The following is a 27,948-nucleotide window of genomic DNA, read 5'->3' as shown; positions in this document are numbered from 1 at the left end:
GAACACCTCAGTGTCAGTCAGTCCCTCTGGTGAAATAGTGGAGGGCAGTTCAGTGACTCTGACCTGCAGCAGTGATGCCAACCCACCTGTGGACAAATACACCTGGTACAAGAAGAACATAGCCTCACCAAAAGCATCAGGACAGAGTTACAGCATCACTAACATCAGCTCTGAGAACAGTGGAGAATACTACTGTGAGGCTGAGAATAAATATGGACGTCTCAACTCTTCTTCTGTGTCTGTGGACGTTCAGTGTAAATACACCTAACCTCATCTTTTGATCACAGGATCACATTTAAATTAATATTTCAATAACAAGAAAAACACTATTTAATACACTGTTGTTACATATTGTCCACCAGATGGCCCAAAGAACACCTCAATGTCAGTCAGTCCCTCTGGTGAAATAGTGGAGGGCAGTTCAGTGACTCTGACCTGCAGCAGTGATGCCAACCCACCTGTGGACAAATACACCTGGTACAAGAAGAACGTAACCTCACCAAAAGCATCAGGACAGAGTTACAGCATCACTAACATCATCTCTGAGGACAGAGGAGAATATTACTGTGAGGCCCAGAATGGAAGAGGATCTATGAACTCTACAGCTCTGATGATCATTGTAGCAGGTAAAGTTACATCTTCAATACTTCAACACAAATTGACAGGTTTCAAGCTGATCTTAATCATTTTGTTTTGACTGATTACACTTTGGTTTATAATTATGTGTTGGCTTATGATGTCACAAGTATTATAAGATCCCAAAATATTAACATTGTGTTGATATTCTATAATGTGTTAGATTTTATATTATAAGAACATGCCATGTACTCATATCATCCATATTTTATTATAGGGAAACAAACCTCAGTTGTGACTGTAGCTGTAGGAATCATAGTGGTTGTTCTGGTTCTCATCCTCTGTTTCTCTGGACTCATGTGGTCCAGGTGAGTGAGATTGCATATCTTTTTATATAATTTCACTTTAGTCATTGTAAATTTGAAATTGTTCTTAACTGACTTGCCTAGTTAAATAAAGGTTAAAAAAATAAAAATAAAAGTAACTTAATTTATTGATTGATTGATATCTTCATACATTAATTAATGTACAACAGGAAGAAGGCCTCCACATCCACCTCCAACACAAGAGACACAGCAGATGATGGACAGGTGAGTCTGTTGGAATCAGAAGATGACTGTGATTACTGTGTATTCTTTGTGGAACATTTCCACTCCTCATGTTGTCTGTTCTTTCCTCCCATCAGGGAGACTCTAGTCCAGTGTATGACAACATCTCAGGCATGGTCATGATCCCTACTGCAGCACAGACAGCAGCCACAGACGACCAGGATGATGTTCACTACACCAGCGTCCACTTCTCTCGTTCCAAAAACCAGGATGTGCCTCTGTACTCCACCGTCCAGCTGCATCAACCACAGAAACAGGACCAAGATGTCCAATACACTGCTGTGAAATTCAACCTCCCCAGTTCTGCCACCCAGTGAGCATATTCTGCCATTACAACAACATAGAGTCTAGACTATATAGAACATTGTGAACACACAGACAGCATCAAGGTCATTCATATGCTGCTGCTTATTGGAGGAGAGGACAATGATGTCATTAAAATAAGCAAAACAGTTGACCCCTAGTGACCCCTCATTGCTCCCTGAGAACTCCCTCCATCACTATCTGAAGGGTTGAAGGAGAAATCTTCATGTCATATGACATTTCATTGAACTCGTACTATGGTGTAACAGTGGACATTTTGAAAAGTCACAGTTTTAATGTCTGAAAGGTTCCAGGGGTTTTCTTCAGGCCAAATGACATTTCCTGAAACTACAAACTCTACAATATACATCTCAAGACAGTTACTATGACATGTCTATAATGAAGGAGTGATGTGATGTGATGAGGGTTTTGAGTAACTGTTCTGCTTGCATTCCAAATGGCACCCTATTCCCTATTTAGTTCACTACTGGTCTAAAGTAGTGCACTATAAGGGAGTAGGGTGCCATTTGGGACTCAATTTCAGTTTAACGTCTGTTTCTTTCTCCAGGCCCACGGTGGAACAAGCAGCTGAGGAGGACTCCTCTGTTCTCTACAGCACAGTCAACAAACCCAGAACCAAGAAGAACTGAACACAACAAACCCAGAATCAAGAAGACCTGAACACAACAAACCCAGAACCAAGAAGAACTGAACACAACAAACCCAGAACCAAGAAGACCTTGTATATCTGGACCCGTATATTCAAACTAGTGGTATAATTAAGCAATAAGGTCAGAGGGGGTGTGGTATATTGGCCAATATACTGTACCACGGCTAATGACTGTTCTTCTGCACAACACAATGCAGAGTGCCTTGATACAGCCCTTAGCCGTGGTATATTGACCATATACTACAAGCCAGAGGGCCTTATTGCTATTATAAATTGGTTACCAACATAAATAGAAAGTAAACAAATATTTTTGTGTCATACCAGTGTTCTATTGTCTGATATACAGTACATGAAATTAAATGCTTATTCAGCCAATCAGCATCCAGGACACAAACTACCTGGTTTATAATAGTATCTAATAATATACAGTGCATTCAGAAAGTATTCAGACCCCTTGACTTTTTCCACATTTTGTTACGTTACAGCCTTATTCTAAAATTAATTAAATAATTTTTTCCCCTCATCAATCTACACACAATACCCCATAATGACAAAGCAAAAACAGGTTTTTAGAAAGGTTTGCAAATTGATAAAAAATACAGAATTGAAGTATCACATTACGTAAGTATTCAGACTCTTTACTCAGTACTTTGTTAAAGCACCATTGACAGCGAGTCTTTCTTGGGTATGATGCTACCAGCTTAAACATTTTTTTTTACAGCAAGTAAAATTTGTTGTCTGTTACCCAAATAAATTAAATTAGTTTCTATACACTTTATATATAGTTTGCTAGATTTTTTCAAATATTTGTTTAAATGTTTCTTTGACAAAGTTAGAGCACAATTTTGCCACAAAATGCAGGTAGTAGTTCTGCTTGATGCAATGTTTATTATTACTTTTATCAAAACATTACTAATGTGTGAAGTGTAAACAAATCGTAAACAAATCATAAACATGCCGCTGTAATTCAGCGGCAACGCGCCGTATAGTTCACAATCCACTTTGTTCAAGAAGCTGTGTGATGCACAAAAATGCCAGTTTATGGAAGTCACATCACTTGATTGTCAGAGGTAACAGAGTTAACTTCTAGCTGGCTAGCTTTCGGGTTCTCTGAACAACATCTGCTTCATGTAGCTAACAAGCCAGCTGAGATAGCTAGTTCACTGAATTCATATGTCAGTTCCACGTCCACTCTTAATAACACAGTATCTTTACATGCGTGGTTTATTCTGTATCGATTTTTTTACATTTTCAAATGTTATTTGACATTTTATTTTGTGTATTTTCATTTGTATCTTTATCTGATGCCATCTTCTGTTTGAATCCTCCGCTGGTATCCCCTGTATCTGTCACGTTCCTGACCTTATTTCCTTTGTTTAGTATCTGTTTAGTTGGTCAGGACGTGAGCTGGGTGGGCATTCTATGTTATGTGTTTCTATGTTGGGTTCATTTGTATTTGCCTGATATGGTTCTCAATCAGGGGCAGGTGTTTTACGTTTCCTCTGATTGAGAACCATATTAAGGTAGGCTGTTCTCACTGTTTGTTTGTGGGTGATTGTCTTCCGTGTCAGTGTTGTACCACACGGAACTGTTTCGTTTGTCTAGTCTGTTCCTGTTCGTGCGTTCTTCGTGTTCTGTAAGTTTTCATGTTCAGGTCGGTCTACGTCGTTTATTGTTTTGTAATTTCTCAAGTGTGCTTCGTGTTCGTCTTGTTTAAATAAATTCATCATGTATTCCACACAAGCTGCGTTTTGGTCCAATCCATGCTCCTCCTCAGACGAGGAAGAGAACAACCGTTACAGTATCCGCCCACTTCTTCCCCGAAGTAGACCTTGTGAGCATCTTAGATTTGCATGTTTCGCTCTCTGATCGGATTGTCTGAATTCACTAGTCGAGTGTCAATCACAGAAAAAAAAAACATGGATGAAAAAGCATTTTGAGAAAATGTGAATCCCTCGTTCGTTTCTCTGGTCCCTGTCAAAGACATAGACTGTGTATAGGGCAAAGACTTCAGCTTCACCTGTTCCACTGATATGGATTCAGCAAACAAATATGGAAACTCCAATGTTCACACCAGTCTCATACTTTTAAATCCATGACGGAAAGAGTGAACTTGCACACTTGGGAAACGGTTGGGAATCGGGATCTCAGTCTCAGGCATCTTGTTACCAGTTTCTTATTTTGTTATTTATCCAAGTGGATGAGGACATGATTGTGACATTTGAAGAGAGACAGAAGGCTGCAGTAATGTTGAGATGCCAGTAGGGGGAGCTCTAGTCTATAACACTGGAACCTTCCGTAGCACTTTGATGCAGCTGATGAGGAGTGATGGGTCACATTATGTGAGGAAACACATTAAGAAACCCTATAGAACAGTCAACACTTTGTTGTGGATCTGTATTTAACGAAAATACTACGTTGAAAATGGGCTGCATTTAGGCAAAATGTAGGCCCACTCCTCAAATGAAGAAATGTAAATAGCTATGTGGTCTTTAGCAGTAGATCCAGTACATCCCTTTCTGACATGCTGTTGATGCATGTGATTGTCTTACATCCCTTTCTGACATGCTGTTGATGCATGTGATTGTCTTACATCCCTGACTAGGCTACTTTCTAAATGTGTCAATCACTAAAATCACACTTCTTCTTTCTATGCACTGCTACAACGGTACGTTGACTCACTGTACAACACCTCTCCCCTTCACTATGTAAGTACGGATGACGAGATCATTAAATATATATATATATTTTTTATTTTTTTGGGGTGGGGGGGTCATAAATCATATACTTGTGGTTAGGTACTGTATAATTTTACTTTTACTTTCATGTTTGACCTATAGTTTTGGTTTTGACATCAGGGCGGGTATTCATTAAGTGTCTCAGAGTAGGAGTGCTGATGTAGGATCAGGTCCTACCGGTCCATATAATGATGATCTAAAAGCCTAAACTGATCCTAGATCAGCTCTCCTACTATGAGACACTTTGTGAATATGGACCCTGGACTGTTTTAATGTATCAGGTGGAGTTATTCACCAGCTATAGAGTGAGTTGTTGTTTATGTTTCTAAGACTGCAGGGTGGGAGATGCAACAATGGCCTTGAGAACAGCAGGAAGTGTGTTGGGGGTCTTTCTCTGGTCTGTAGCAGGTGTGGTCTCATTCATAACTGTTTTAGTAATGTTATCTTAATGTTATTCTGGTGGGGCCTCCCGGGTGGCGCAGTGGTCTAGGGCACTGCATCGCAGTGCTAGCTGCGCCACCAGAGTCTCTGGGTTCGCGGCCAGGCTCTGTCGCAGCCGGCCGCGACCGGGAGGTCCGTGGGGCGACACACAATTGGCATAGCGTCGTCCGGGTTAGGGAGGGTTTGGCCGGTAGGGATATCCTTGTCTCATTGTGCTCCAGCGACTCCTGTGGCGGGCCGGGCACAGTGCGCGCTAACCAAGGGGGCCAGGTACACAGTGTTTCCTCCGACACATTGGTGCGGCTGGCTTCAGGGTTGGAGGCGCGCTGTGTTAAGAAGCAGTGCGGCTTGGTTGGGTTGTGCTTCGGAGGACGCATGGCTTTCGACCTTCGTCTCTCCCGAGCCCGTACGGGAGTTGTAGCGATGAGACAAGATAGTAATTACTAGCGATTGGATACCATGAAAATTGGGGAGAAAAGGGGGTAAAAAAATAAAATAATAATAATAATAATAATAAATGTTATTCTGGTGTGTTCAGTGACATCGTCTGTTAGGGGCTTCTGCTTTTCAGGAATAGTTGTCTTTCACACCTCACTGAGTAACACTTAGGTCCTTACTGTGGTTTCCATTCACACTCAGCAAGTAGAGTACGGCAACAAGGTATGGACAAATGGTGTTAGTGTGAGGAAATGGGTCTGTAATGTATAATCACTATAATGTGTGATTGTGTTGCAGTGGTACTGGGTCAGGATGTTACGTACATCACTCAGAGTATGTACTTTGAAGGGGTCAACAGTGGAGCTGTCCTGCTCTTACACATATCCCAGAGGTACAGTAACAACTACCTTCTGGTTCACTAAAAATTATGCTGAAGGGAATCCTGTGACTGAGTGATAAACCAGACTACACTGGTCATGTGATGTACTGTAGCAACAAGAAGAATGGTCACACCCTGACGATCAGAGATCTGAGAGAGTGTGACACAGCTACTTACAAGTTTAGATTTATAACAGATCAGACCGTAAGGAAATATACTGGTGATCCTGGAGTCACTGTGACTGTCACAGGTACAGTTACATTCAATTAAGCTAAACTGTTGAATTCCATGTAGTTCAGGAAAATTGTCTTGGTTTGTATTTACATCTGAATAACATAGGATTTCTTCCATCTGTGTTTTAGAGTGATAACTAAGTGATAAAGGGATTTACAGTGATATAGTTTTTTAGTCACACTTTATTTGGATGGTCTGGATAGATGCTCTACAGATGGTCATGATATCAACAAACTTCCTGTTGATAAGTTACTGCTTTTATTTACTCTTTCTACTATTTTCACTGTTACCTTGACACAGCTCTCTCTCCACAGTGTCCATCCTGACCCTAACTGGGACACACACACCACTGAAAATGAGGACCAGACACTCTGGCAGTAAGTATGTTATAACATATTCATTAATGTGTTTATTTTGTATGCAGTTTTTGTGTTTGTTTGTGTGAGTGGATAAGTGGGTGAGTGAGAGAAAGACAGAGACAGAGAAGAGAGATGAACACAGAAAGTAGAAGTGAGAGAGAATGCTATAGAGCAGTGTGTAAAGTGCTCATACTGTGTTTCCTGTGTCGCTGTCTCTCTCTGAGTGTGAAAATCTCCCCCAGTGACACGTTCACATCTCTTCAGAGAGACGCTCAGCCCTCCGTGTATCAGACCATCCAGGGGAAAAAAACACCACAGAACCTGGACTGATAGAACCACCACAGAACCTGGACTGAAGAGAACCACCACAGAACCTGGAGGGAAGAGAACCACCACAGAACCTGGACTGATAGAACCACCACAGAACCTGGAGGGAAGAGAACCATCACAGAACCTAGACTGAAGAGAACCACCACAGAACCTAGACTGAAGAGAACCATCACAGAACATGGACTAAAGAGAACCATCACAGAACCTAGACTGAAGAGAACCACCACAGAACCTGGACTAATAGAACCATCACAGAACCTAGAGGGAAGAGAACCACCACCGAACCTGGAGGGAAGAGAACCACCACCGAACCTGGAGAGAAGAGAACCACCACAGAACCTAGACTGAAGAGAACCACCACAGACCCTGGACTAAAGAGAACCATCACAGAACCTGGACTGAAGAGAACCATCACAGAACCTGGACTGATAGAACCATCACAGAACCTGGACTGATAGAACCACCACAGAACCTGGAGGGAAGAGAACCACCACCGAACCTGGATAGAAGAGAACCACCACCAAACCTAGACTGAAGAGAACCACCACAGAAGCTGGATTAAAGAGAACCATCACAGAACATGGACTGAAGAGAACCATCACAGAACATGAACTGAAGAGAACCACCACAGAACATGGACTGAAGAGCTATGGCACCAAACCAAATCTAGACCTTACACCTCTATTCTCTTGCTAATACATTGTTATAAACCAAATCTAGACCTTACACCTCTATTCTCTTGCTAATATATTGTTATAATATCTTGAAGGTCCACCCAAATTACAAAATGACACATTGGTTTCACTACCCTTTTAGCAGTCTATGAACATGGTGTGACAGGAATCCATGCTTTGGTTAATTTTCCCCTGGCACTGTTTCCACTTGCTAACGTTTTAGCATTCGTGGCACAAATCCCATTCGTCATGTGACTGATAAGCGGCATTTCTCGCACATAATTTCGAAATCATTCAAAAGTTTAAAAAAAATGCGTTGTGAAGCTCAACAAAGTCACTTACAGAAGATTTGAACATGATGTGAGAATGTTCTTATGTGAAATCTTAATATCAGTCCCGTGACTTGAATGGGATTTTTGTAAATGTGGGAGTGTTCAACATTGCAGCTGACTTTATAGGCGAGTCGAGATCTACAAATAACCTTGCATGATAAATAACTACTCAATATTATTTATAGATCAGTCAGTCACAATTTACCCATGATACATCACAGTTTTGATGCTCTCGAACACTGTCTGTGTGACTGAGGAAGGAAGCCCTCTCTGCATAAGCTTCTTGGTCCCTAACATAGAATTGGATAGAGGGTACATCTATGCAGCTTTGTCATGACAGCTTCTGTAACAGAATGGGAAGTGCCATTGAGGGCTATTTCGATTTTAAAGAAGTTAATGTCTTCTTCTTCAACTTCCTTAAGTTTAATGACAGTTGGCAAACCAACTGAAACGGTGTATTCAATGGCATTAGCCATGCTAAAACAGGATTTGAAACAAATACGCCCTCTATTAAACTCTATGGACACTGACTCATTCAAAGTTTTATCAACCACAGAACTCAAACTACACACTCAGTGTGTTTATTTAGACTGACAGTAAGTTGACTTACAACACGTCTACCCTTCACTCTGTAAGTATGCTTGACGATAAATTAAAATATGTATCTTTTATAATTTGTTTGTAAACATGAACTTCTGTATCCTGTTATGTGCATGGCGATGCTATTGGAATGTATGTTGTATGGTCTTCTGTTATGTACAGTATACTCTGTAGATGCATTTCTGCATATTAATCTGATACAGTATTGTACATGGGGTTTCAAATATAATACTTTTGCAGGCTATTTTAAGGACTCTGAGAGCAATAGATTGTTGTGGAGACTTGTTTGAAAATGGCCTAAAGAAAGAGTGAGAGTAATAGTGGATGGGTGGATGCTTCATAAGAGCTTTAGGAGTAGTATTAACATGAGACACGGTGATGTTGGGTTGTGTTTAGGAGTAGTATTAACATGAGACACAGTGATGGTGGGTTGTGTTTAGGAGTAGTATTAACATGAGACACAGTGATGGTGGGTTGTGTTTAGGAGTAGTATTAACATGAGACACAGTGATGGTGGGTTGTGTTTAGGAGTAGTATTAACATGAGACACAGTGATGGTGGGTTGTGTTTAGGAGTAGTATTAACATGAGACACAGTGATGGTGGGTTGTGTTTAGGAGTAGTATTAACATGAGACAGTGACGGTGGGTTGTGTTTAGGAGTAGTATTAACATGAGACACAGTGATGGTGGGTTGTGTTTAGGAGTAGTATTAACATGAGACAGTGATGGTGGGTTGTGTTTAGGAGTAGTATTAACATGAGACACAGTGATGGTGGGTTGTGTTTAGGAGTAGTATTAACATGAGACACAGTGTTGTGGGTTCGTTGGTTTAGATAAACACAATCACTTTCCTGTTCTACTTTCCTGTCTGTCCTCTGACAGGCCTCCTGAATCATATCAGAAATCTATATATGCACATTAGACTTTATAGAATATGGTCCTCTGTAGCTCAGTTGGTAGAGCATGGCACCTGCAACGTGATGGGTTTTGTTCCCTGGACCACCCATACGTAAAATATATGCACATATAACTAACTGTAAGTCGCTTTGGATAAAGGCATCTGCTAAATGGCATTATTTATGGACAGCAGACTACAACACACTACACAGTCAATACAGCAGGCTATGGTGATGTTCATTGATGCCTCTGATAGATTAAGATACTACTAGTACTGTACAACAGAGGCTGGTGGGCAGAGATATAGGAGGAATGGCTGTAATTAATGGAACAGTATCCATTCATTCTATTCATATTACTGCACAAATGAATACGGACATCAGGACTGGAGGCTGCAGTAATGTTGAGATGCCAGTAGGGAGAGCTCTAGTCTAGAACACTGCAGTAATGTTGAGATGCCAGTAGGGAGAGCTCTAGTCTAGAACACTGCAGTAATGTTGAGATGCCAGTAGGTGGAGCTCTAGTCTAGAACACTGAACCTTCAGTACCACTTTGATGCAGCTGATGAGGAGTGATGGGAACGGGTCATATTTAACCTGTTTATAAAATGTAGGCCCACTCCTCAAATAAACAAATGCAACTATTTTTTGACATTATTATTAGGATGGTGCAGTAATGTTGAGATGCCAGTAGGGAGAGCTCTAGTCTAGAACACTGCAGTAATGTTGAGATGCCAGTAGGCGGAGCTCTAGTCTAGAACACTGGAACCTTCAGTACCACTTTGATGCAGCTGATGAGGAGTGTAAATTGAATGTGTTTGTAGAATATAATGAATGACATCATGGAACTGACCAAATGTAAATGGAACTTTGACCTGTTCCATGTAGAACTGAGGGACAAGGCAACACATTCTAAGATATTATAAACATTCAATATAGTAGGCTATAGTAAACATGATTCTGTATTTCGTCAATAGAATACATTGGAAACGGCCACATTTAAAAAATGTTAAACCCACTCCTCAAATGAAAAATTACAACTAGATATGCAGTCTGTTGTATATTTTCTTTTGATATATAACTTCCCCTTATGATGTTCTGGTCTGGTCCTCATGCATGTTAATGACTTAAAGAGGAAGGAAAGGAAGTTCTGCGTCAGCTACTTGTGTTCTACTTTAAATATGTATCAACCACAGAACGGACACTTACTAGCAGTTCCCACTCACTACCAGTAAGTTGACTCACTGTACAAGACCTCTCCCCTTCACTTCACTCTGTAAGTACTCTTGACAATGTCTTGAAATATAGTTTTGGGATATTTGTTTTTAGGCGTAAGTCATATTCTTGAGGGTAATGTATCATTTACTTCTTGTTATGTTTTGATCTGTGTTTTGGTTGTTACATCAGGGCCAGTATTCATAAAGTGTCTCAGTGTAGGAGTGTTGATCTACATAGTGGGGGATTTGTACATTGCTAGACATGACCGCCTTGTTGACCTGATAGCCAGCTAGGTGAGACAAGTAGTCTCACCGACAGCACACATGCATAAACATTCTTGTGTAAAGGGTCACCTTGTTGACCTGATAGCCAGCGAGGTGAGACAAGTAGTCTCACCAACAGCACACATGCATAAACATTCTTGTGTAAAGGGTCACCTTGTTAGCACCGGAGAAGATGGCTGCCGTTTTATGGGCTCTTAACCTCTTTGGGCTGCAGGGGCAGTATTGAGTAGCCTCACCATAAACATTCTTGTGTAAAGGGTCACCTTGTTAGCGCCGGAGAAGATGGCTGCCGTTTTATGGACTCTTAACCAACTGTGCTGTTTTGTTAGTTTTTTCTTGTTGTTTGTAACTTATTTTGTACATAATGTTGCTGCTACCGTCTCTTATGACCGAAAATAACTTCTGGAAATCAGGACAGCGATTACTCACCTTGAACTTAATGAAGAATTTCTCTTTAATGAGTTGGACGAGAGGGATTTACTCCAGACACCCGAACAGGCCCTCATCCCCGTCATTCGCAGGAGAAAGAGACGGAAAAGATTTTGAGGAAGAAGATCGGGGTGCCTTGTGACGAGTGGTTAATGTGCCGTTGCCATCTGTACTATTGGCCGACGTACAATCATTGGATAATAAATTGGACAAACTAAAATCACATATATCCTACCAACGGGACATTCAAAACTGTAATATCTTATGTTTCACCGAGTCGTGGCTGAACGACGACATGAATAACACAGCTGCTGGGTAATACACTGTATCGGCAGGATAGAACAGCAGCCTCTGGTATGACAAGGGGTGGCGGTCTATGTATATTTGTAAACAACAGCTGGTGCACGATATCTAAGGAAGTATCAAGGTTTTGCCCGCCTGAGGTAGAGTATCTAATGATAAGCTGTAGTCCACACTATCTACCTAGAGAGTTTTCGTCTTAATTTTTCGTAGCTGTCTACATACCACCACAGACCGATGCTGGCACTAAGACCACACTCAATGAGCTGTATACCGCCTTGAGCAAACAGCAAAACTCTCATCCAGAGGCGGCGCTCCTAGTTGCCAGGGACTTTAATGCAGGGTAACTTAAATCTGTTTTACCTCATTTCCACCAGCATGTTAAATGTGCAACCAGAGGGAAGAGGTTAAATGTGCAACCAGAGAGGAAAAAAACTCTGGAGCACCTTTACTCCACACACAGAAACGCGTACACAGCTCTACCTCGCCCTCCATTTGGCAAATCTGACCATAATTCTATCCCCCTGATTCCTGCTTAAAAGCAAAAATGAAAGCAGGAAGCACCAGTGACTCAGTCAATATAAAAGTGGTCAGATGAAGCAGATACCAAGCTACAGGACTGTTTTGCTAGCACAGACTGGAAAATGTTCCGGGATTCTTCTGATGGCACTGAGGAGAACATCACAGTCGTCACTGGCTTTATCAATAAGTGCATTGATGATGTTGTCCCCACAGTGACTGTACGTACATACCCCAACCAGCAGCATTGTATTACAGGTAACATCCGCACTGAGCTAAAGGCTATAAATGCCGCTTTCAAGGAGCGGGAAGCTTATAAGAAATTCCGCTATGCCCTCCGACGAACCATCAAACAGAAAAGAAGTCAATACAGGACTAAGATAGAATTGTACTACACAGGCTCCGACACTCGTCGGATGTGGCAGGGCTTGCAAACTATTACAGACTACAAAGTGAAGCACAGCCGAGAGTTACCCGGTGAGCCTACCAGCCGAGCTAAATTACAAGAGCCTACCAGACGAGCTAAATTACTTCTATGCTCGATTCGAAGCTAGTAACACTGAAACATGTATGAGAGCATCAGCTGTTCTGGACGACTGTGTGATCACGCTCTCCACAGCCGATATATGACCTTTAAACAGGTCAACATTCACAAGGCCAGATGGATCACGAGGACGTGTACTCCTAGCATGCGCTGACCAACTGGCAACACAGCTTCAAGTTCCTTGGTGTCTACATCACCAACAAACTAACATGATCCAAGCACACCAAGACAGTCGTGAAGAGGGCACGACAAAACCCATTCCCCCTCAAGAGACTGAAAATATTTGGCATGGGTTCTCAGATCCTCAAAAGGTTCTACAGCTGCACCATCGAGAGCATCCTGACTGGTTGCATCACTGCCTGGTATGGCAACTGCTCGGCTTCCGAACACAAGGCACTACAGAGGGTAGTGAGAACGGCCCAGTACATCACTGTGGCCATGCTTCCTGCCATCCAGGACCTCTATACCAGGCGGTGTCAGAGGAAGGCCCTAAAAACGTCTCCAGCCATCATAGTCATAGACTGTTCTCTCTGTTACCGCACGGCAAGCGGTACCCGGAGCACCAAGTGTAGGTCCAAAAGACTGCTTAACAGCTTCTACCCCAACCCATAAGAATCCTGAACAGCTAATCAAATGGCTACCCAGACTATTTGCATTGCCCCCCCCCCCCCTCTTTTTACTCTGCTGCTACAGTACTCTCTGTTATTATCTATTTATAAGTCACTTTAATAACTCTACCTACAAGTATATATTACCTCAATTACCTCAACTAACCGGTGCCCCCGCACATTGACCCTGTACCTTTACCCCCTGTATATAGCCTCACTATTGTTATTTTATTGCTGCTCTTAATTATTTGTTACTTTTATTTATTAATTTTTTTGTTGTATTTTTCTTATAACTACATTGTTAGTTAGTGGCTTGTAAGTAAGCGTTTCACTGTAACAATACACCAGATATTGTTGTTGTGGGGAGAGACCAGGGGGAGGTGCTCATTGTGGAAGTGGGCTGCTCATTTAACTACTACATAGAGCAGGTCTTTACTGAGAATCTGCTTAAATACCAGCCCCTCGTGGTGCTTGGACAGCCTGGGTGGAGGTGCTAGCTGGTGGAGCTGATATTTGTCCGTCTCGGCCACTCTCACAGGCTTGCAGTGCGTGGCCTCCAATTTGCTGGCCTGACAAAAACTAGGGCAAAACAATTGGCTAGGTATTGCTCTGTTTCAGCTGTTGTGGGCAGCATAGCTGTTTGGAGAGTGCCATGCATTCAGGGACCTTTGAAAAGTTCAATTTGATTGGTGATTCAAATAAACTATTTAAAATGTGTGTGTGACACAGTTGATTTAGCTGAGAGCCCTTCAGGACCAGACTAATAGGGAGTAGGGTTGACATCTATACTGTGTAGGATGTGTGTTTTAACTTTTCTACATCCATAACAACCAGCTCTCTAGACTTTGATACAGACTCCATGGGCCTTCAATACAGATGGTCTATGTGTGTGTGTGTGTGTGTGTGTTGTCACGAGTGTAGAGAGTCAGGAGGCAGTTGCAGGTTTAGAACTACTGAAATCTATTAAAATAGTAAAGTACTCAGGAAATAGCAGGAAAACAAGCAACATTTACAATGACCGACAAAGACAAATGACAGAGGGAGTATAAATACAGTGATAGAGTGTGGATTGGAACCAGGTGCGTGTGATGAAGACGAACAAGTCCGGGGTTGATGAGTGAAGGGTGTTTGCCAGCAGCAGGTTTGGCAGCAACTAGAAGGCCGGCGACGCCGAACGCCTGAGCTGAACAGGAGGGCGAGCCAAAGCAAAGGATGATGTTGCTGTGCGTGTGTGTGTGTGTGTGTGTTTGGGTGTGTGTGTGTGTGTGTGGGGGGGTGTTTGTGAGTCACTTGCTGTTCAGCCTCACACCTTAGGGATAGGAGCTATCATTGAACCTTGTGGTCAGAAATATGTGTTTACAGTACTACAGATTTGTTCAATAAGTGATTGTTGTTGTTTATAATGATGATGATGACTATTGTATGGTATAGGGGGTTTTGGGTAGAGTGTATGGGTTTGTGTTGAGTGTAGGTGTCTAGGTATGTCTATGGTTGCCTGAATGGTTCTCAATCAGAGACAGCTGTCATTCATTGTCTCTGATTGGGAGCCATATTTAAGGCAGCCATAGGCATTAGACTGTTGTGGGTAATTGTCTATGTGTAGTGTTTAGTGTCAGCACTATTTGTTTGAATAGCTTCACGGTCGTCTGTTTGTTGTTTTTGTTCGTATGTTCGTCTTCAAAATAAAAAGAAGATGTCGTTCTGTCACACTGCGCCTTGGTCCTCTATACAACGTTACGACGATCGTGACACACACACATTACATACATAGTGCAATAGACTTACAGACAGACAGTATTCACATAGACAACCATATAGAACAATACAACACAACACAATATGAGCCTGGTTCATTTTCAGTAATGAGGCCCTGTACCCCATTTACAGCTTATACTTCATTGTCTCAGTTGGAGTTATTCACCAGCTATAGAGTGAGTTGTTGTTTATGTTTCTAAGACTGCAGGGTGGGAGATGCAACAATGTCCTTGAGAACAGCAGGAAGTGTGTTGGTGGTCTTTCTCTGGTCTGTGACAGGTATGGTCTCATTCCTGTCTTTTAGTTGCTCTGTTTGTCAATCTACAGATATTTCTAAAAGCACAACCACTTGTGTTCTACTGTCAACACATTCGGCAACTCCACTTCACTGTAAATAGTTATCTTTCACACCTCACTGAGTGATGCTTATCTGTGGTTTCCATTCACACTCAACCAAAGAGTATCTATGTCTCAACTCAGCAACTATGGAACAAAGTGTTAGTGTGAGTCAAAAGACCTTGAACTTAATGTAACGTCCTTGTGATGTCTAACTGTGTTTCAGTGGTACTGGGTCAGAATGGCTGGAGTGTTACATACACCACTCAGAGTATCTGTACCTTGAAGGGGTCAACAGTGGAGCTGTCCTGCTCTTACACATATCCCAGTGGTACAGTCACAACAACCCTCTGGTTCACTAAATGGGGGACTGGTGTAGAACCTGAAGATATAGGTCAGGACCCAGAGAATACAGGTCGTCTGGAGTATCATGGGGATAAGAAGAAAGACTGCACCCTGAGAATCACAGACCTGAGAGAGAGAGACTCAGCTACGTACAAGTTCAGCTTTATAACAGATCAGACCAGAGGGAGATATTATGGTGATCCTGGAGTCACTCTGTCTGTAACAGGTACAGTTACATGCTTAATACTGCTAGTCTGTTCAATTAATATCTATTGTCCATTTAGGTCTAGAAATTGGATTTGTATATATGAAACAGATTTAAGAATTAAATGTGTTTGAGAATGTCTTGCATCATGTGATTAAACTATAGAACAGGTGATTCAGGGTTTTAATGTTGTGATCTACTCCAGCTCTGCAGGTGGTGACTTATTCAAGTTGGCCAAATTCGGTGAAAATTACCTGTAGCACCACCTGCACTCTGACTGACAACCCCACCTACATCTGGTACAAGAACGGACAACATCTAGATGAGAGCACCTCTCCCCAGTACAGAGACCCAGTCTCCAGTAACTATGAAGACAGCTACTCCTGTGCTGTAAAAGGCCATGAGGATCTCCACTCTCCTGCAGTGTGTGAGTATGAATTCAACTCAGTATTCTAGTATAACTTTTCAAGTATAACTCTTCTGTCTGCTAAACAGCCTCACAGTTGTCTAACCAAACTGCAACACTTTGACAAGACAGGATGGCATAACTACTTTGGATTGCTGAAACTCACAATTTCACTGTGGAAATAATGCCCTCTTTATGTTTCAGGTGTTCAGTATCAGAGCTGCTACAGAGTGACTTACACCAAGAGGAGAATCTGTGTCTTGAAGGGGTCAACAGTGGACATATCCTGTACTTATGTTGGTTATTATTATACCACATCATCATTCTGGTTTAGAAGTGTTAAGTCGACCCCTAAAGACCTAACCAGAGACCCAGGGTATGCAGGTCGTGTGGAGTACACTGGAACATACAGAGGTCCCTTCACCCTGAGAATCACAGATCTGAGAGAGGAGGACTCAGCTGAGTATCGCTTCACTTTTAAAACATACAACTTTGAATGGGGTCATAGTTTCCCAGGAACAACTCTGACTGTCACAGGTAATACTACACTGTATGATACAACTGTAAATCATAATGAATTACAGGAGAAAATATATTAACCATCCTGTTAACACAGAGGTGTATGTGGTTTTATACATATTGTTTCAGGTCTGCAGGTGAAGGTGACTCCTGCTGCAGAGGGACAGAAGACACTGACCTGTAGCACCACCTGTACTCTGACTGACAACCCCAACCCCACCTACATCTGGTACAAGAACGGACAACGTCTTGATGAGCCCACTTCCCAACAATACTCTAGTAATATCCTAGTAGTGTTGGGTCATTCTGCGGACAGTTACTCCTGTACTGTAGAACACCATGAGGACCTCCACTCTCCTGCAGTGTGTGAGTGTTTCTTTAATACATTATACTGTGTGTTGGTTTCGCTTTGTCATTTGAGAACTTTTAGCATTTCTAGAAAGAACTGAGAATATAATCCAGTTGACCTCTTGTTATGTCACTGTGTTTCAGGTGTTCAGGGTCAGTACTGCAACAGAGTGACCTACACCAAGAGGAGAATCTGTGTCTTGAAGGGGTCAACAGTGGACATATCCTGTACTTATGTTAGTTATTATTACACCACATCAACATTCTGGTTTAGAAGTGATAAGTCGACCCCTGAAGACCTAACCACAGACCCAGGATATGCAGGTCGTGTGAAGTACCCTGACAAAGAGAGATGGAGATATAACGGTCCCTCCATCCTGAGAATCTCAGATCTGAGAGAGGAGGACTCAGCTGAGTATCGCTTCACTTTTAAAACAGACAACTTTGAATGGGGTCATAGTTTCCCAGGAACAACTCAGTCTGTCACAGGTAATACTACACTGTATGATGCAACTGTATATCATATTGAATTACAGGATAAATAAATTGACCATCCTGTTAACACAGAGGTGTATGTGGTTTTATACATATTGTTTCAGGTCTGCAGGTGAAGGTGACTCCTGCTGCAGAGGGACAGAAGACACTGACCTGTAGCACCACCTGTACTCTGACTGACAACCCCACCTACATCTGGTACAAGAACGGACAACATCTAGATGAGAGCACCTCCCCCCAGTACAAAGACTCAGTCTCCAGTAACTACATTGATGGTTATTCCTGTGCTGTAAAAGGCCAGGAGGATCTCCACTCTCCTGCAGTCTGTGAGTGTTTATTTAATTAATAATACTGTTTAACCTGTGTGTGTTGGTTTCACTATGAGAACTTGAGAACTTTTAGCATTTCTAGGAAGAACTGAAAATATGTCACGATCGTCTTCTTGACAGAGATTGGACCAAGGCGCAGCGTGTGCAAAAGACATCCTCTTTTATTGAGAAGAGAGAGAAAACACAAAACGAACACTATATACAAACTAACAAAACAACAAACGACCGTGAAGCTAAATAACGTAAGTGCACAGACAAGCAACAAACGTTCAACATAGACAACTACCCACAAAAGCCTACTGCCTATGACTGCCTTAAATATGGCTCCCAATCAGAGACAATGAATGACAGCTGTCTCTGATTGAGACCCAATCTAGGCAGCCATAGACATAACTAGACAACCTCACTCTTCTCTACCCCATACACATACAACACCCCTAAACTAAACAAAAACACACAAAGACAACCCACCCCAACTCACGCCCTGACCAACTAAATAAATAACAGAAAAAGGAACAATAGGTCAGGAACGTGACATAACCCCCCCCTTAAGGTGCGAACTCTGAGCGCACCAGCATAAAGTCTAGGGGAGGGTCTGGGTGGGCGTCTGTCCACGGTGGCGGCTCTGGCGCTGGTCGTGGTCCCCACCCCACTATAGTCACTACCCGCTTTCGTAGCCTCCTCCAAATGGCCACCCTCCAAATTAACCCCACCGGACTAAGGGGCAGCACCGGACTAAGGGGCAGCACCGGACTAAGGGGCAGCACCGGACTAAGGGGCAGCACCAGGATAAGGGGCAGCACCAGGATAAGGGGCAGCACCAGGATAAGGGGCAGCTCCGGACTGGCTGGCGGATCCTGGCTGGCTGGCGGATCCTGGCTGGCTGGCGGATCCTGGCTGGATGACGGCTCTGGCGGATCCTGGCTGGATGACGGCTCTGGCGGATCCTGGCTGAATGACGGCTCTGGCGGATCCTGGCTGAATGACGGCTCTGGCGGATCCTGGCTGAATGACGGCTCTGGCGGATCCTGGCTGAATGACGGCTCTGGCGGATCCTGGCTGAATGACGGCTCTGGCGGATCCTGGCTGGATGACGGCTCTGGCGGATCCTGGCTGGATGACGGCTCTGGCGGATCCTGGCTGGATGACGGCTCTGGCGGATCCTGGCTGGATGACGGCTCTGGCGGGTCATGGCTCGCTGACGGCTCTGGCGGGTCATGGCTCGCTGACGGCTCTGGCGGGTCATGGCTCGCTGACGGCTCTGGCTGGTCCTGTCTGGCGGAAGGCTCTGGCTGATCCTGTCTGGCGGAAGGCTCTGGCTGATCCTGTCTGGCGGAAGGCTCTGGCTGATCCTGTCTGGCGGAAGGCTCTGAAGGCTCATGGCAGACGGGCGGCTTTGCAGGCTCAGTACAGACGGGCGGCTTTGAAGACTCAGTACAGACGGGCAGTTCATTCGGCGCTTGGCAGACGGACAGTTCAGACAGCGTTGGGCAGACGGGCAGTTCAGGCGCCTTTGGGCAGACGGGCAGTTCAAGCGCCGTTGGGCAGACGGGCAGGTCAAGCGCCGTTGGGCAGACGGGCAGTTCAAGCGCCGTTGGGCAGACGGGCAGTTCAAGCGCCGTTGGGCAGACGGCAGACTCTGGCCGGCTGAGACGCACTGTAGGCCTGGTGCGTGGTGCCAGAACTGGAGGTACCGGGCTAAAGACACGCACCTTCAGGCTAGTGCGGGGAGAAGGAACAGGGCATGCTGGACCCTGGGAGCGCACATTAGGCCTAGTGCGTGGTGCCGGAACTGGTGGTACCGGACTGGGGACACGCATCTCAGGGCTAGTGCGGGGAGAAGCAACAGGGCACACTGGACTCTCAAGGCGTACTATAGGTCTGGTGCGTGGTACCGGCACTGGTGGTACCGGGCTGAGGGCACGCACATCAGGGCGAGTACGGGGAGAAGGAACAGTGCGTACAGGGCTCTGGAGGCGCACATGACGCTTGGTGCGTGGTGCTGGAACTGGAAGCACTGGGCTGGATACACGCACCACAGGGAGAGTGCGTGGAGGAGGAACAGGGCTCTGGAGAGGCACAGGAGGCTTAGTGTGTGGTGTCAGCACTGGTGGTACTGGGCTGGGGACACGCACCACAGGGCTAGTGCGAGGAGCAGTAACAGGACGCACAGGACTCTGGAGACGCACAGGAGGCTTTGTGCGTGCTGTAGGCACTGTCTTAACCAGACGGCTAGCACGCTCCTCAGGACGAGTATGGAGAGCTGTTCCCGGTGACATTAACTCACCAACACGTTCATTCGGACGGATGCCGTGCCTCATGCACCAAACCAGTACATCCCTCATAACTCTCTCCTCCAATTTCTCCATTAACTCCTTTACTGTCTCTGCGTCGCTCACCTCCAAATCCGCCCTCACCGGCTCCTTACGGTAAGCAGGAGGAGTTGGCTCACGTCTCCCGACTGACCCAACTAAACTACCCGAGAGCCCCCCCCCCAAGAAATTTTTGGGTTTGACTTACGGGGTTCCAGCCTTGTTTCCGTGCTGCCTCCTCATATCGCCGCCTCTCTGCTTTCGCTGCCTCCAGCTCAGCATTGGGGCGGCGATATTCTCCTGGTTGAGCCCATGGTCCCTTTCCGTCCAATATTTCCTCCCAAGTCCACGAGTCCTGGTTTCTCTCACGCTGCTTGATCCATGGTTGGTGGGTAGTTCTGTCACGATCGTCTTCTTGACAGAGATTGGACCAAGGCGCAGCGTGTGCAAAAGACATCCTCTTTTATTGAGAAGAGAGAGAAAACACAAAACGAACACTATATACAAAATAACAAAACAACAAACGACCGTGAAGCTAAATAACGTAAGTGCACAGACAAGCAACAAACGTTCAACATAGACAACTACCCACAAAAGCCTACTGCCTATGACTGCCTTAAATATGGCTCCCAATCAGAGACAATGAATGACAACTGTCTCTGATTGAGACCCAATCTAGGCAGCCATAGACATAACTAGACAACCTCACTCTTCTCTACCCCATACACATACAACACCCCTAGACTAAACAAAAACACACAAAGACAACCCACCCCAACTCACGCCCTGACCAACTAAATAAATAACAGAAAAAGGAACAATAGGTCAGGAACGTGACAAAATATAATCCAGTTGACCTCTTGTTATGTCACTGTGTTTCAGGTGTTCAGGGTCAGAGCTGCAACAGAGTGACTTACACCAAGAGGAGAATCTGTGTCTTAAAGGGGTCAACAGTGGACATATCCTGTACTTATGTTGGTTATTATTCCACCACATCAACATTCTGGTTTAGAAGTGATAAGTCGACCCCTAAAGACCTAACCACAGACCCAGGGTATACAGGTCGTGTGAAGTACCCTGACAAAGTGACTGGAACATACAGAGGTTCCTTCACCCTGAGAATCACAGATCTGAGAGAGGAGGACTCAGCTGAGTATCGCTTCACTTTTAAAACAGACAACTTTGAATGGGGTCATAGTTTCCCAGGAACAACTCTGTCTGTCACAGGTAATAAATACTACACTGTATGATGCAACTGTATATCATATTGAATTACAGGAGAAATAAATTGACCATCCTGTTAACACAGAGGTGTATGTGGTTTTATACATATTGTTTCAGGTCTGCAGGTGAATGTGACTCCTGCTGCAGAGAGACAGAGAACACTGACCTGTAGCACCACCTGTACTCTGACTGACAACCACAACCCCACCTACATCTGGTACAGGAATGGACAGAATGTACAAGATAACTCCTCCCCCATGTACTCCATCATCAGTGAGAATGAAGACAGCTACTTCTGTGCTGTAAAAGGCAGTCTCAGCTCTCCTGCAGTGTGTGAGTACAGTTCAATAGTACAGTATTCTACTCAGCAAGTATCATGTATTCAGGCAAAAGAGACATCTTACTTTATCAATCATTACAAAACAAATACATATTTTTTACTAATTGTTAATATTACTCTGATAAATGTTTGGTCTTTTACGTCAGATAAACCAAAGAACACCTCAGTGTCAGTCAGTCCCTCTGGTGAAATAGTGGAGGACAGTTCAGTGACTCTGACCTGCAGCAGTGATGCCAACCCACCTGTCCAGAGTTACACCTGGTGGTACAAGAAGAATGGAGGTGGCTATCAGAGTATGACAGGACCACAGCATGTCTTCAGTCAAATCCAGTCACCTGACACTGGAGAGTACTACTGTGAGGCCCAGAATGAGATGGGGACAGACAGGTCTAGGACCATAAACATGGATGTGAAGTGTGAGTAAAGTACAGCTCAGTGTTTGAATGGTAAGGTAGCAAAACAATTGTAATTAAATTAATTAGTCCTAAAGCATATCATCTCCAAATGAGTATTTGTTAACGTTTTGTGTGAGTTAGAGTTTTAGATAGTTTTATGATATTAACAGAGAATATATTTTTGACATGTCGTTTGTAAATATACTACTGTCCTACCCCTCTGACAAATTCTCCTTTACCAGATGACCCAAAGAACACCTCAGTGTCAGTCAGTCCCTCTGGTGAAATAGTGGAGGGCAGTTCAGTGACTCTGACCTGCAGCAGTGATGCCAACCCACCTGTGGAAAAATACACCTGGTACAAGAAGAATGGAGCTTCACTGACAGCATCTGAAAAGACATACAATTTCATGACCATCAGCTCTGAGGACAGTGGAGAATACTACTGTGAGGCTGAGAATAAATATGGACGTCTCAACTCTTCTTCTGTGTCTGTGGACGTTCAGTGTAAGTACACCTAACCTCATCTTTTAATCAGAGGATCACATTTAAATTCATATTTCAATCACAAGTAAAACACTATTTAAAACAATGTTGTTACATATTGTCCACCAGACGACCCAAAGAACACCTCAGTGTCAGTCAGTCCCTCTGGTGAAATAGTGGAGGGCAGCTCAGTGACTCTGACCTGCAGCAGTGATGCCAACCCACCTGTGGACAAATACACCTGGTACTTTCAAAATAAGACTTTTCTAAATGGATTTGGACAGATCTACAACATAAGTAACTTCCAGTCTAAGGACAATGGACATTACCACTGTGAGGCCTGGAATGGAAGAGGATCTAGGAACTCTACAGCTCTGATGATCATTTTACCAGGTGAAGTTCCATCTTATATATTTCAATACAAAACAATGTTTCAAACTAATATTAATAATTATGCTTTGGCTTATCATATTTTGTTTTATAATTATATATACATTGAGATTAGATCAGTTAAATATTGCACAATTGTCCTGGACTACATTTATGTTAAATTTATAAAATGCCTGTCACGTTCCTGACCTTATTTTCCTTTGTTTAGCTTTGTTTAGTTGGTCAGGACGTGAGCTGGGTGGGCAGTCTATGTTATGTGTTTCTATGTTTAGGTTCATTGGTAATTGACCTTATATGGTTCTCAATCAGGGACAGGTGTTTGACGTTTCCTCTGATTGAGAACCATATAAAGGTAGCCTGTTCACACCGTTTGTTTGTGGGTGATTGTCTTCCGTGTCAGTGTTGTTACCACACGGGACTGTTTCGTTTGTTTAGTCTGTTCCTCGTGTTTTTTTGTAAGTTCTCATGTTCAGGTCGGTCTACGTTGTTTTTGTAATTTATTCAAGTGTGCTTCGTGTTCGTCTTCTTTAAAATAAATTCATGTATTCCACAAAAGCTGTGTTTTGGTCCGATCCCTGCTCCTCCTCAGACGAGGAGGAGAACAACCGTTACAATGCCAGTACTCATATCATCCATATTTTATTTTAGGGAAACAAACAGTTCTGACTGCAGCTGTAGGAATCATAGTTGTTCTTCTGGTTCTCATCCTCTGTTTCTCTGGACTCATGTGGTTCAGGTGAGTGAACTTTTAAAGATTATTTCACTCTATTTTTATTAAATTAATTTGTTCATTGATTCATTCATTCAAGAAAAAATAAATAAATTCATGTGCAAACCAGGAAGAAGGCCTCCAAATCCATCTCTGACACAAGAGACACATCAGAGAATGTACAGGTGAGTCTGTTATTATCAGATTATTTGTATTGCTTTGTGGGACATTTCCACTCATGTTGTCTGTCCTCTCTCTCCATCAGGGAGACTCTAGTCCAGTGTATGACAACATCTCAGGCATGACCATGACCTCTACTGCAGCACAGACAGCAGCCACCGTCGACCAGGATGACGTTCACTATGCCAGCGTCCACTTCTCTCGCTTCAAAAACCAGGAAGTGCCTCTGTACTCCACCGTTCAGCTGCATCAACCACAGAAACAGGACCAAGATGTCCAATACGCTGCTGTGAAATTCAACCTCCCCAGTTCTGCCACCCAGTGAGCATATTCTGCCATTACAACAACATAGAGTCTATACTATATAGAACATTGTGAACACAGACAGCATCAAGGTCATTCATATGCTGCTGCTTATTGGAGGAGAGGACAATGATGTCATTAAAATAAGCAAAACAGTTGACCCCTAGTGACCCCTCATTGCTCCCTGAGAACTCCCTCCATCACTATCTGAAGGGTTGAAGGAGAAATCTTCATCTCAAATGACATTTCATTGAACTCATACTATGGTGGAACAGTGGACATTTTGAAAAGTCACAGTTTTAATGTCTGAAAGGTTCCAGGGGTTTTCTTCAGGCCAAATGGCATTTCCTGAAACTACAAACTCTACAATATACATCTCAAGACAGTTACTATAATGAAGGAGTGATGTGATGTGATGAGGGTTTTGAGTAACTGTTCTGCTTGCATTCCAAATGGCACCCTATTCCCTATTTAGTTCACTACTGGTCTAAAGTAGTGCACTATAAGGGAGTAGGGTGCCATTTGGGACTCAATTTCAGTTTAACGTCTGTTTCTTTCTCCAGGCCCACGGTGGAACAAGCAGCTGAGGAGGACTCCTCTGTTCTCTACAGCACAGTCAACAAACCCAGAACCAAGAAGACCTGAACACAACAAACCCAGAACAAGAAGAACTGAACACAACAAACCCAGAACCAAGAAGACCTGAACACAACAAACCCAGAACCAAGAAGACCTGAAAACAACAAACCCAGAACCAAGACGACCTTGTATATCTGGACCCGTATATTCAAACTAGTGGTATAATTCAGCAATAAGGTCAGAGGGGGTGTGGTATATTGGCCAATATACTGTACCACGGCTAATGACTGTTCTTCTGCACAACACAACGCAGAGTGCCTTGATACAGCCCTTAGCCGTGGTATATTGACCATATACTACAAGCCCGAGGGCCTTATTGCTATTATAAACTGGTTACCAACATAAATAGAAAGTAAACAAATATTTTTGTGTCATACCAGTGTTCTATTGTCTGATATACAGTACATGAAATGAAATGCTTATTCAGCCAATCAGCATCCAGGACACAAACTACCTGGTTTATAATAGTATCTAATAATATACAGTGCATTCAGAAAGTATTCAGACCCCTTGACTTTTTCCACATTTTGTTACGTTACAGCCTTATTCTAAAATTAATTAAATCGTTTTTTTCCCCCTCATCAATCTACACACAATACCCCATAATGACAAAGCAAAAACAGGTTTTTAGAAAGGTTTGCAAATTGATTAAAAATACAAAATTGAAGTATCACATTACGTAAGTATTCAGACTCTTTACTCAGTACTTTGTTAAAGCACCATTGGCAGCGAGTCTTTCTTGGAAATCATGCCACCAGCTTAAATTTTTTTTTTACAGCAAGTAAATTTTGTTATCTGTTACCCAAATAAATAAAATTAGTTTCTATACACTTTATATATAGTTTGCTAGATTTTTTCAAATATTTGTTTAAATGTTTTTATGACAAAGTTATAGCACGATTGTGCCACATAATTCAGGAAGTAGTTCTGCTTGATGCAATGTTTATTATTACTTTTATCAAAACATTACTAATGTGTGAAGTGTAAACAAATCGTAAACAAATCATAAACATGCCGCTGTAATTCAGCGGCAACGCGCCGTATAGTTCACAATCCACTTTGCTCAGAGCAGCTGTGTGATGCACAACAATGCCAGTTTATGGAAGTCACATCACTTGATTGTCAGAGGTAACAGACTTAACTTCTAGCTGGCTAGCTTTCGGTTTCACTGAACAACGTCTGCTTCATGTAGCTAACAAGCCAGCTGAGATAGCTAGTTCACTGAATTCATATGTCAGTTCCACGTCCACTCTTAATAACACAGTATCTTTACATGCGTGGTTCATTCTGTATCGATTTTTTTACATTTTCAAATGTTATTTGACATTTTATTTAGTGTATTTTCATTTGTATCTTTATCTGATGCCATCTTCTGTTTGAATCCTCCGCTGGTATCCCCTGAATACGCCCACTTCTTCCCCGAAGTAGACCTTGTGAGCATCGTAGATTTGCATGTTTCGCTCTCTGATCGGATTGTCTGAATTCACTAGTCGAGTGTCAATCACAGAAAAAAACATGGATGAAAATACATTTTGAGAAAATGTGAATCCCTCGTTCGTTTCTCTGGTCCCTGGCAAAGACATAGACTGTGTATAGGGCAAAGACTTCAGCTTCGCCTGTTCCACTGATATGGATTCAGCTAACAAATATGGAAACTCCAATGTTCACACCAGTCTCATACTTTTAAATCCATGACGGGAAGAGTGAACTTGCACACTTGGGAAAGGGATCTCAGTCTCAGGCATCTTGTTACCAGTTTGTTATTTTGTTATTGATCCAAGTGGATGAGGACATATGAAGAGAGACAGGAGGCTGCAGTAATGTTGAGATCCCAGTAGGGGGAGCTCTAGTCTATAACACTGGAACCTTCAGTACCACTTTGATGCAGATGATGAGGAGTGATGGGTCACATTATGCGAGGCAACACATTAAGAAACCATATAGAACAGTCAACACTGTTATGGATCTGTATTTAAAGAAAATACTTAATTGAAAATGGGCTGCATTTAGTCTCTTTAAAAAATGTAGGCCCACTCCTCAAATGAAGAAATGTAAATAGCTATGTGGTCTTTAGCAGTAGATCCAGTACATCCCTTTCTGACATGCTGTTGATGCATGTGATTGTCTTACATCCCTGACTAGGCTACTTTCTAAATGTGTCAATCACTAAAATCACACTTCTTCTTTCTATGCACTGCTACAACGGTACGTTGACTCACTGTACAACACCTCTCCCCTTCACTATGTGTAACGGCTGTCGTAGTCGTTCTCCTCCTCAGACGAGGAGGAGCATGGATCGGACCAAGATGCAGAGTGGTTAGTGTTCATTATTTAATGAAAAATCAACAAAACACTTCAAAATACAAAACCAACAAACGTGACAAACCCGAAACAGTCCTGTGTGGCCCAAACACAGACACAGGAACAAACACCCACAAAACACAAGTGAAACCCAGGCTGCCTAAGTATGATTCTCAATCAGGGACAACGACTGACAGCTGTCTCTGATTGAGAATCATACCAGGCCGAACACCAAATCCCAACATAGAAAATCAACCATAGACCAACTCACCCAACTCACGCCCTGACCAACTAAAATAAATACAAGACAAAGGAAAACAGGTCAGGAACGTGACACTATGTAAGTTGACGAGATCTTTATATATATATATATATATGTGTGTACTGTATCATTTTACTTTTACTTACATTTTTGACCTATAGTTTTGGTTTTGACATCAGGGCCGGTATT

The 27,948-nt window shown here is 43.0% G+C and overlaps 3 protein-coding genes across 3 annotated transcripts; all 3 read left to right on the top strand.

The window, feature by feature from the left end:
• Positions 1-265: 265 nt before the first annotated feature.
• On the top strand, positions 266-1,284 carry LOC139541502 (B-cell receptor CD22-like). The gene is made up of 4 exons (XM_071346206.1): positions 266-626; positions 854-944; positions 1,112-1,214; positions 1,273-1,284. The coding sequence occupies exons 1-4, from the start codon at positions 383-385 to the stop codon at positions 1,282-1,284; spliced, it is 450 nt and encodes a 149-aa protein (XP_071202307.1). The 5' UTR covers positions 266-382.
• A 14,159-nt stretch (positions 1,285-15,443) lies between these two features.
• LOC139568089 (uncharacterized) lies at positions 15,444-17,129 on the top strand. The gene is made up of 4 exons (XM_071389788.1): positions 15,444-15,515; positions 15,799-16,143; positions 16,328-16,549; positions 16,733-17,129. The coding sequence occupies exons 1-4, from the start codon at positions 15,461-15,463 to the stop codon at positions 17,125-17,127; spliced, it is 1,017 nt and encodes a 338-aa protein (XP_071245889.1). The 5' UTR covers positions 15,444-15,460; the 3' UTR covers positions 17,128-17,129.
• A 31-nt stretch (positions 17,130-17,160) lies between these two features.
• LOC139568084 (B-cell receptor CD22-like) lies at positions 17,161-26,031 on the top strand. The gene is made up of 12 exons (XM_071389782.1): positions 17,161-17,413; positions 17,540-17,884; positions 17,995-18,216; positions 21,414-21,758; positions 21,873-22,088; positions 22,242-22,511; positions 22,733-22,996; positions 23,105-23,368; positions 24,014-24,101; positions 24,205-24,259; positions 24,340-24,575; positions 25,121-26,031. The coding sequence occupies exons 5-12, from the start codon at positions 22,013-22,015 to the stop codon at positions 25,200-25,202; spliced, it is 1,335 nt and encodes a 444-aa protein (XP_071245883.1). The 5' UTR covers positions 17,161-17,413; positions 17,540-17,884; positions 17,995-18,216; positions 21,414-21,758; positions 21,873-22,012; the 3' UTR covers positions 25,203-26,031.
• The last annotated feature ends 1,917 nt before the right edge of the window (positions 26,032-27,948 follow it).

This window comes from Salvelinus alpinus, chromosome 2, assembly GCF_045679555.1.
Source record: "Salvelinus alpinus chromosome 2, SLU_Salpinus.1, whole genome shotgun sequence".
In the NCBI taxonomy this organism is placed as follows: Eukaryota; Metazoa; Chordata; class Actinopteri; order Salmoniformes; family Salmonidae; genus Salvelinus; species Salvelinus alpinus.
Note: the sequence above shows the minus strand (reverse complement) of the source record. Positions and strands in the feature narration are given on the sequence as shown.

Excerpts from the sequence above, each read along its gene's own strand:
- LOC139568089 (XM_071389788.1), top strand. The coding sequence starts at position 15,461 with ATGTCCTTGAGAACAGCAGGAAGTGTGTTGGTGGTCTTTCTCTGGTCT. Across the intron at positions 15,516-15,798 it reads CTTTCTCTGGTCTGTGACAG|TGGTACTGGGTCAGAATGGC; the intron begins GTATGGTCTCAT and ends ACTGTGTTTCAG. Across the intron at positions 16,550-16,732 it reads TCTCCACTCTCCTGCAGTGT|GTGTTCAGTATCAGAGCTGC; the intron begins GTGAGTATGAAT and ends TTTATGTTTCAG.
- LOC139541502 (XM_071346206.1), top strand. The coding sequence starts at position 383 with ATGTCAGTCAGTCCCTCTGGTGAAATAGTGGAGGGCAGTTCAGTGACT. Across the intron at positions 627-853 it reads TCTGATGATCATTGTAGCAG|GGAAACAAACCTCAGTTGTG; the intron begins GTAAAGTTACAT and ends ATTTTATTATAG. Across the intron at positions 945-1,111 it reads TCTGGACTCATGTGGTCCAG|GAAGAAGGCCTCCACATCCA; the intron begins GTGAGTGAGATT and ends AATGTACAACAG.
- LOC139568084 (XM_071389782.1), top strand. The coding sequence starts at position 22,013 with ATGTACTCCATCATCAGTGAGAATGAAGACAGCTACTTCTGTGCTGTA. Across the intron at positions 22,997-23,104 it reads TGTGTCTGTGGACGTTCAGT|ACGACCCAAAGAACACCTCA; the intron begins GTAAGTACACCT and ends ATTGTCCACCAG. Across the intron at positions 24,260-24,339 it reads ACACATCAGAGAATGTACAG|GGAGACTCTAGTCCAGTGTA; the intron begins GTGAGTCTGTTA and ends TCTCTCCATCAG.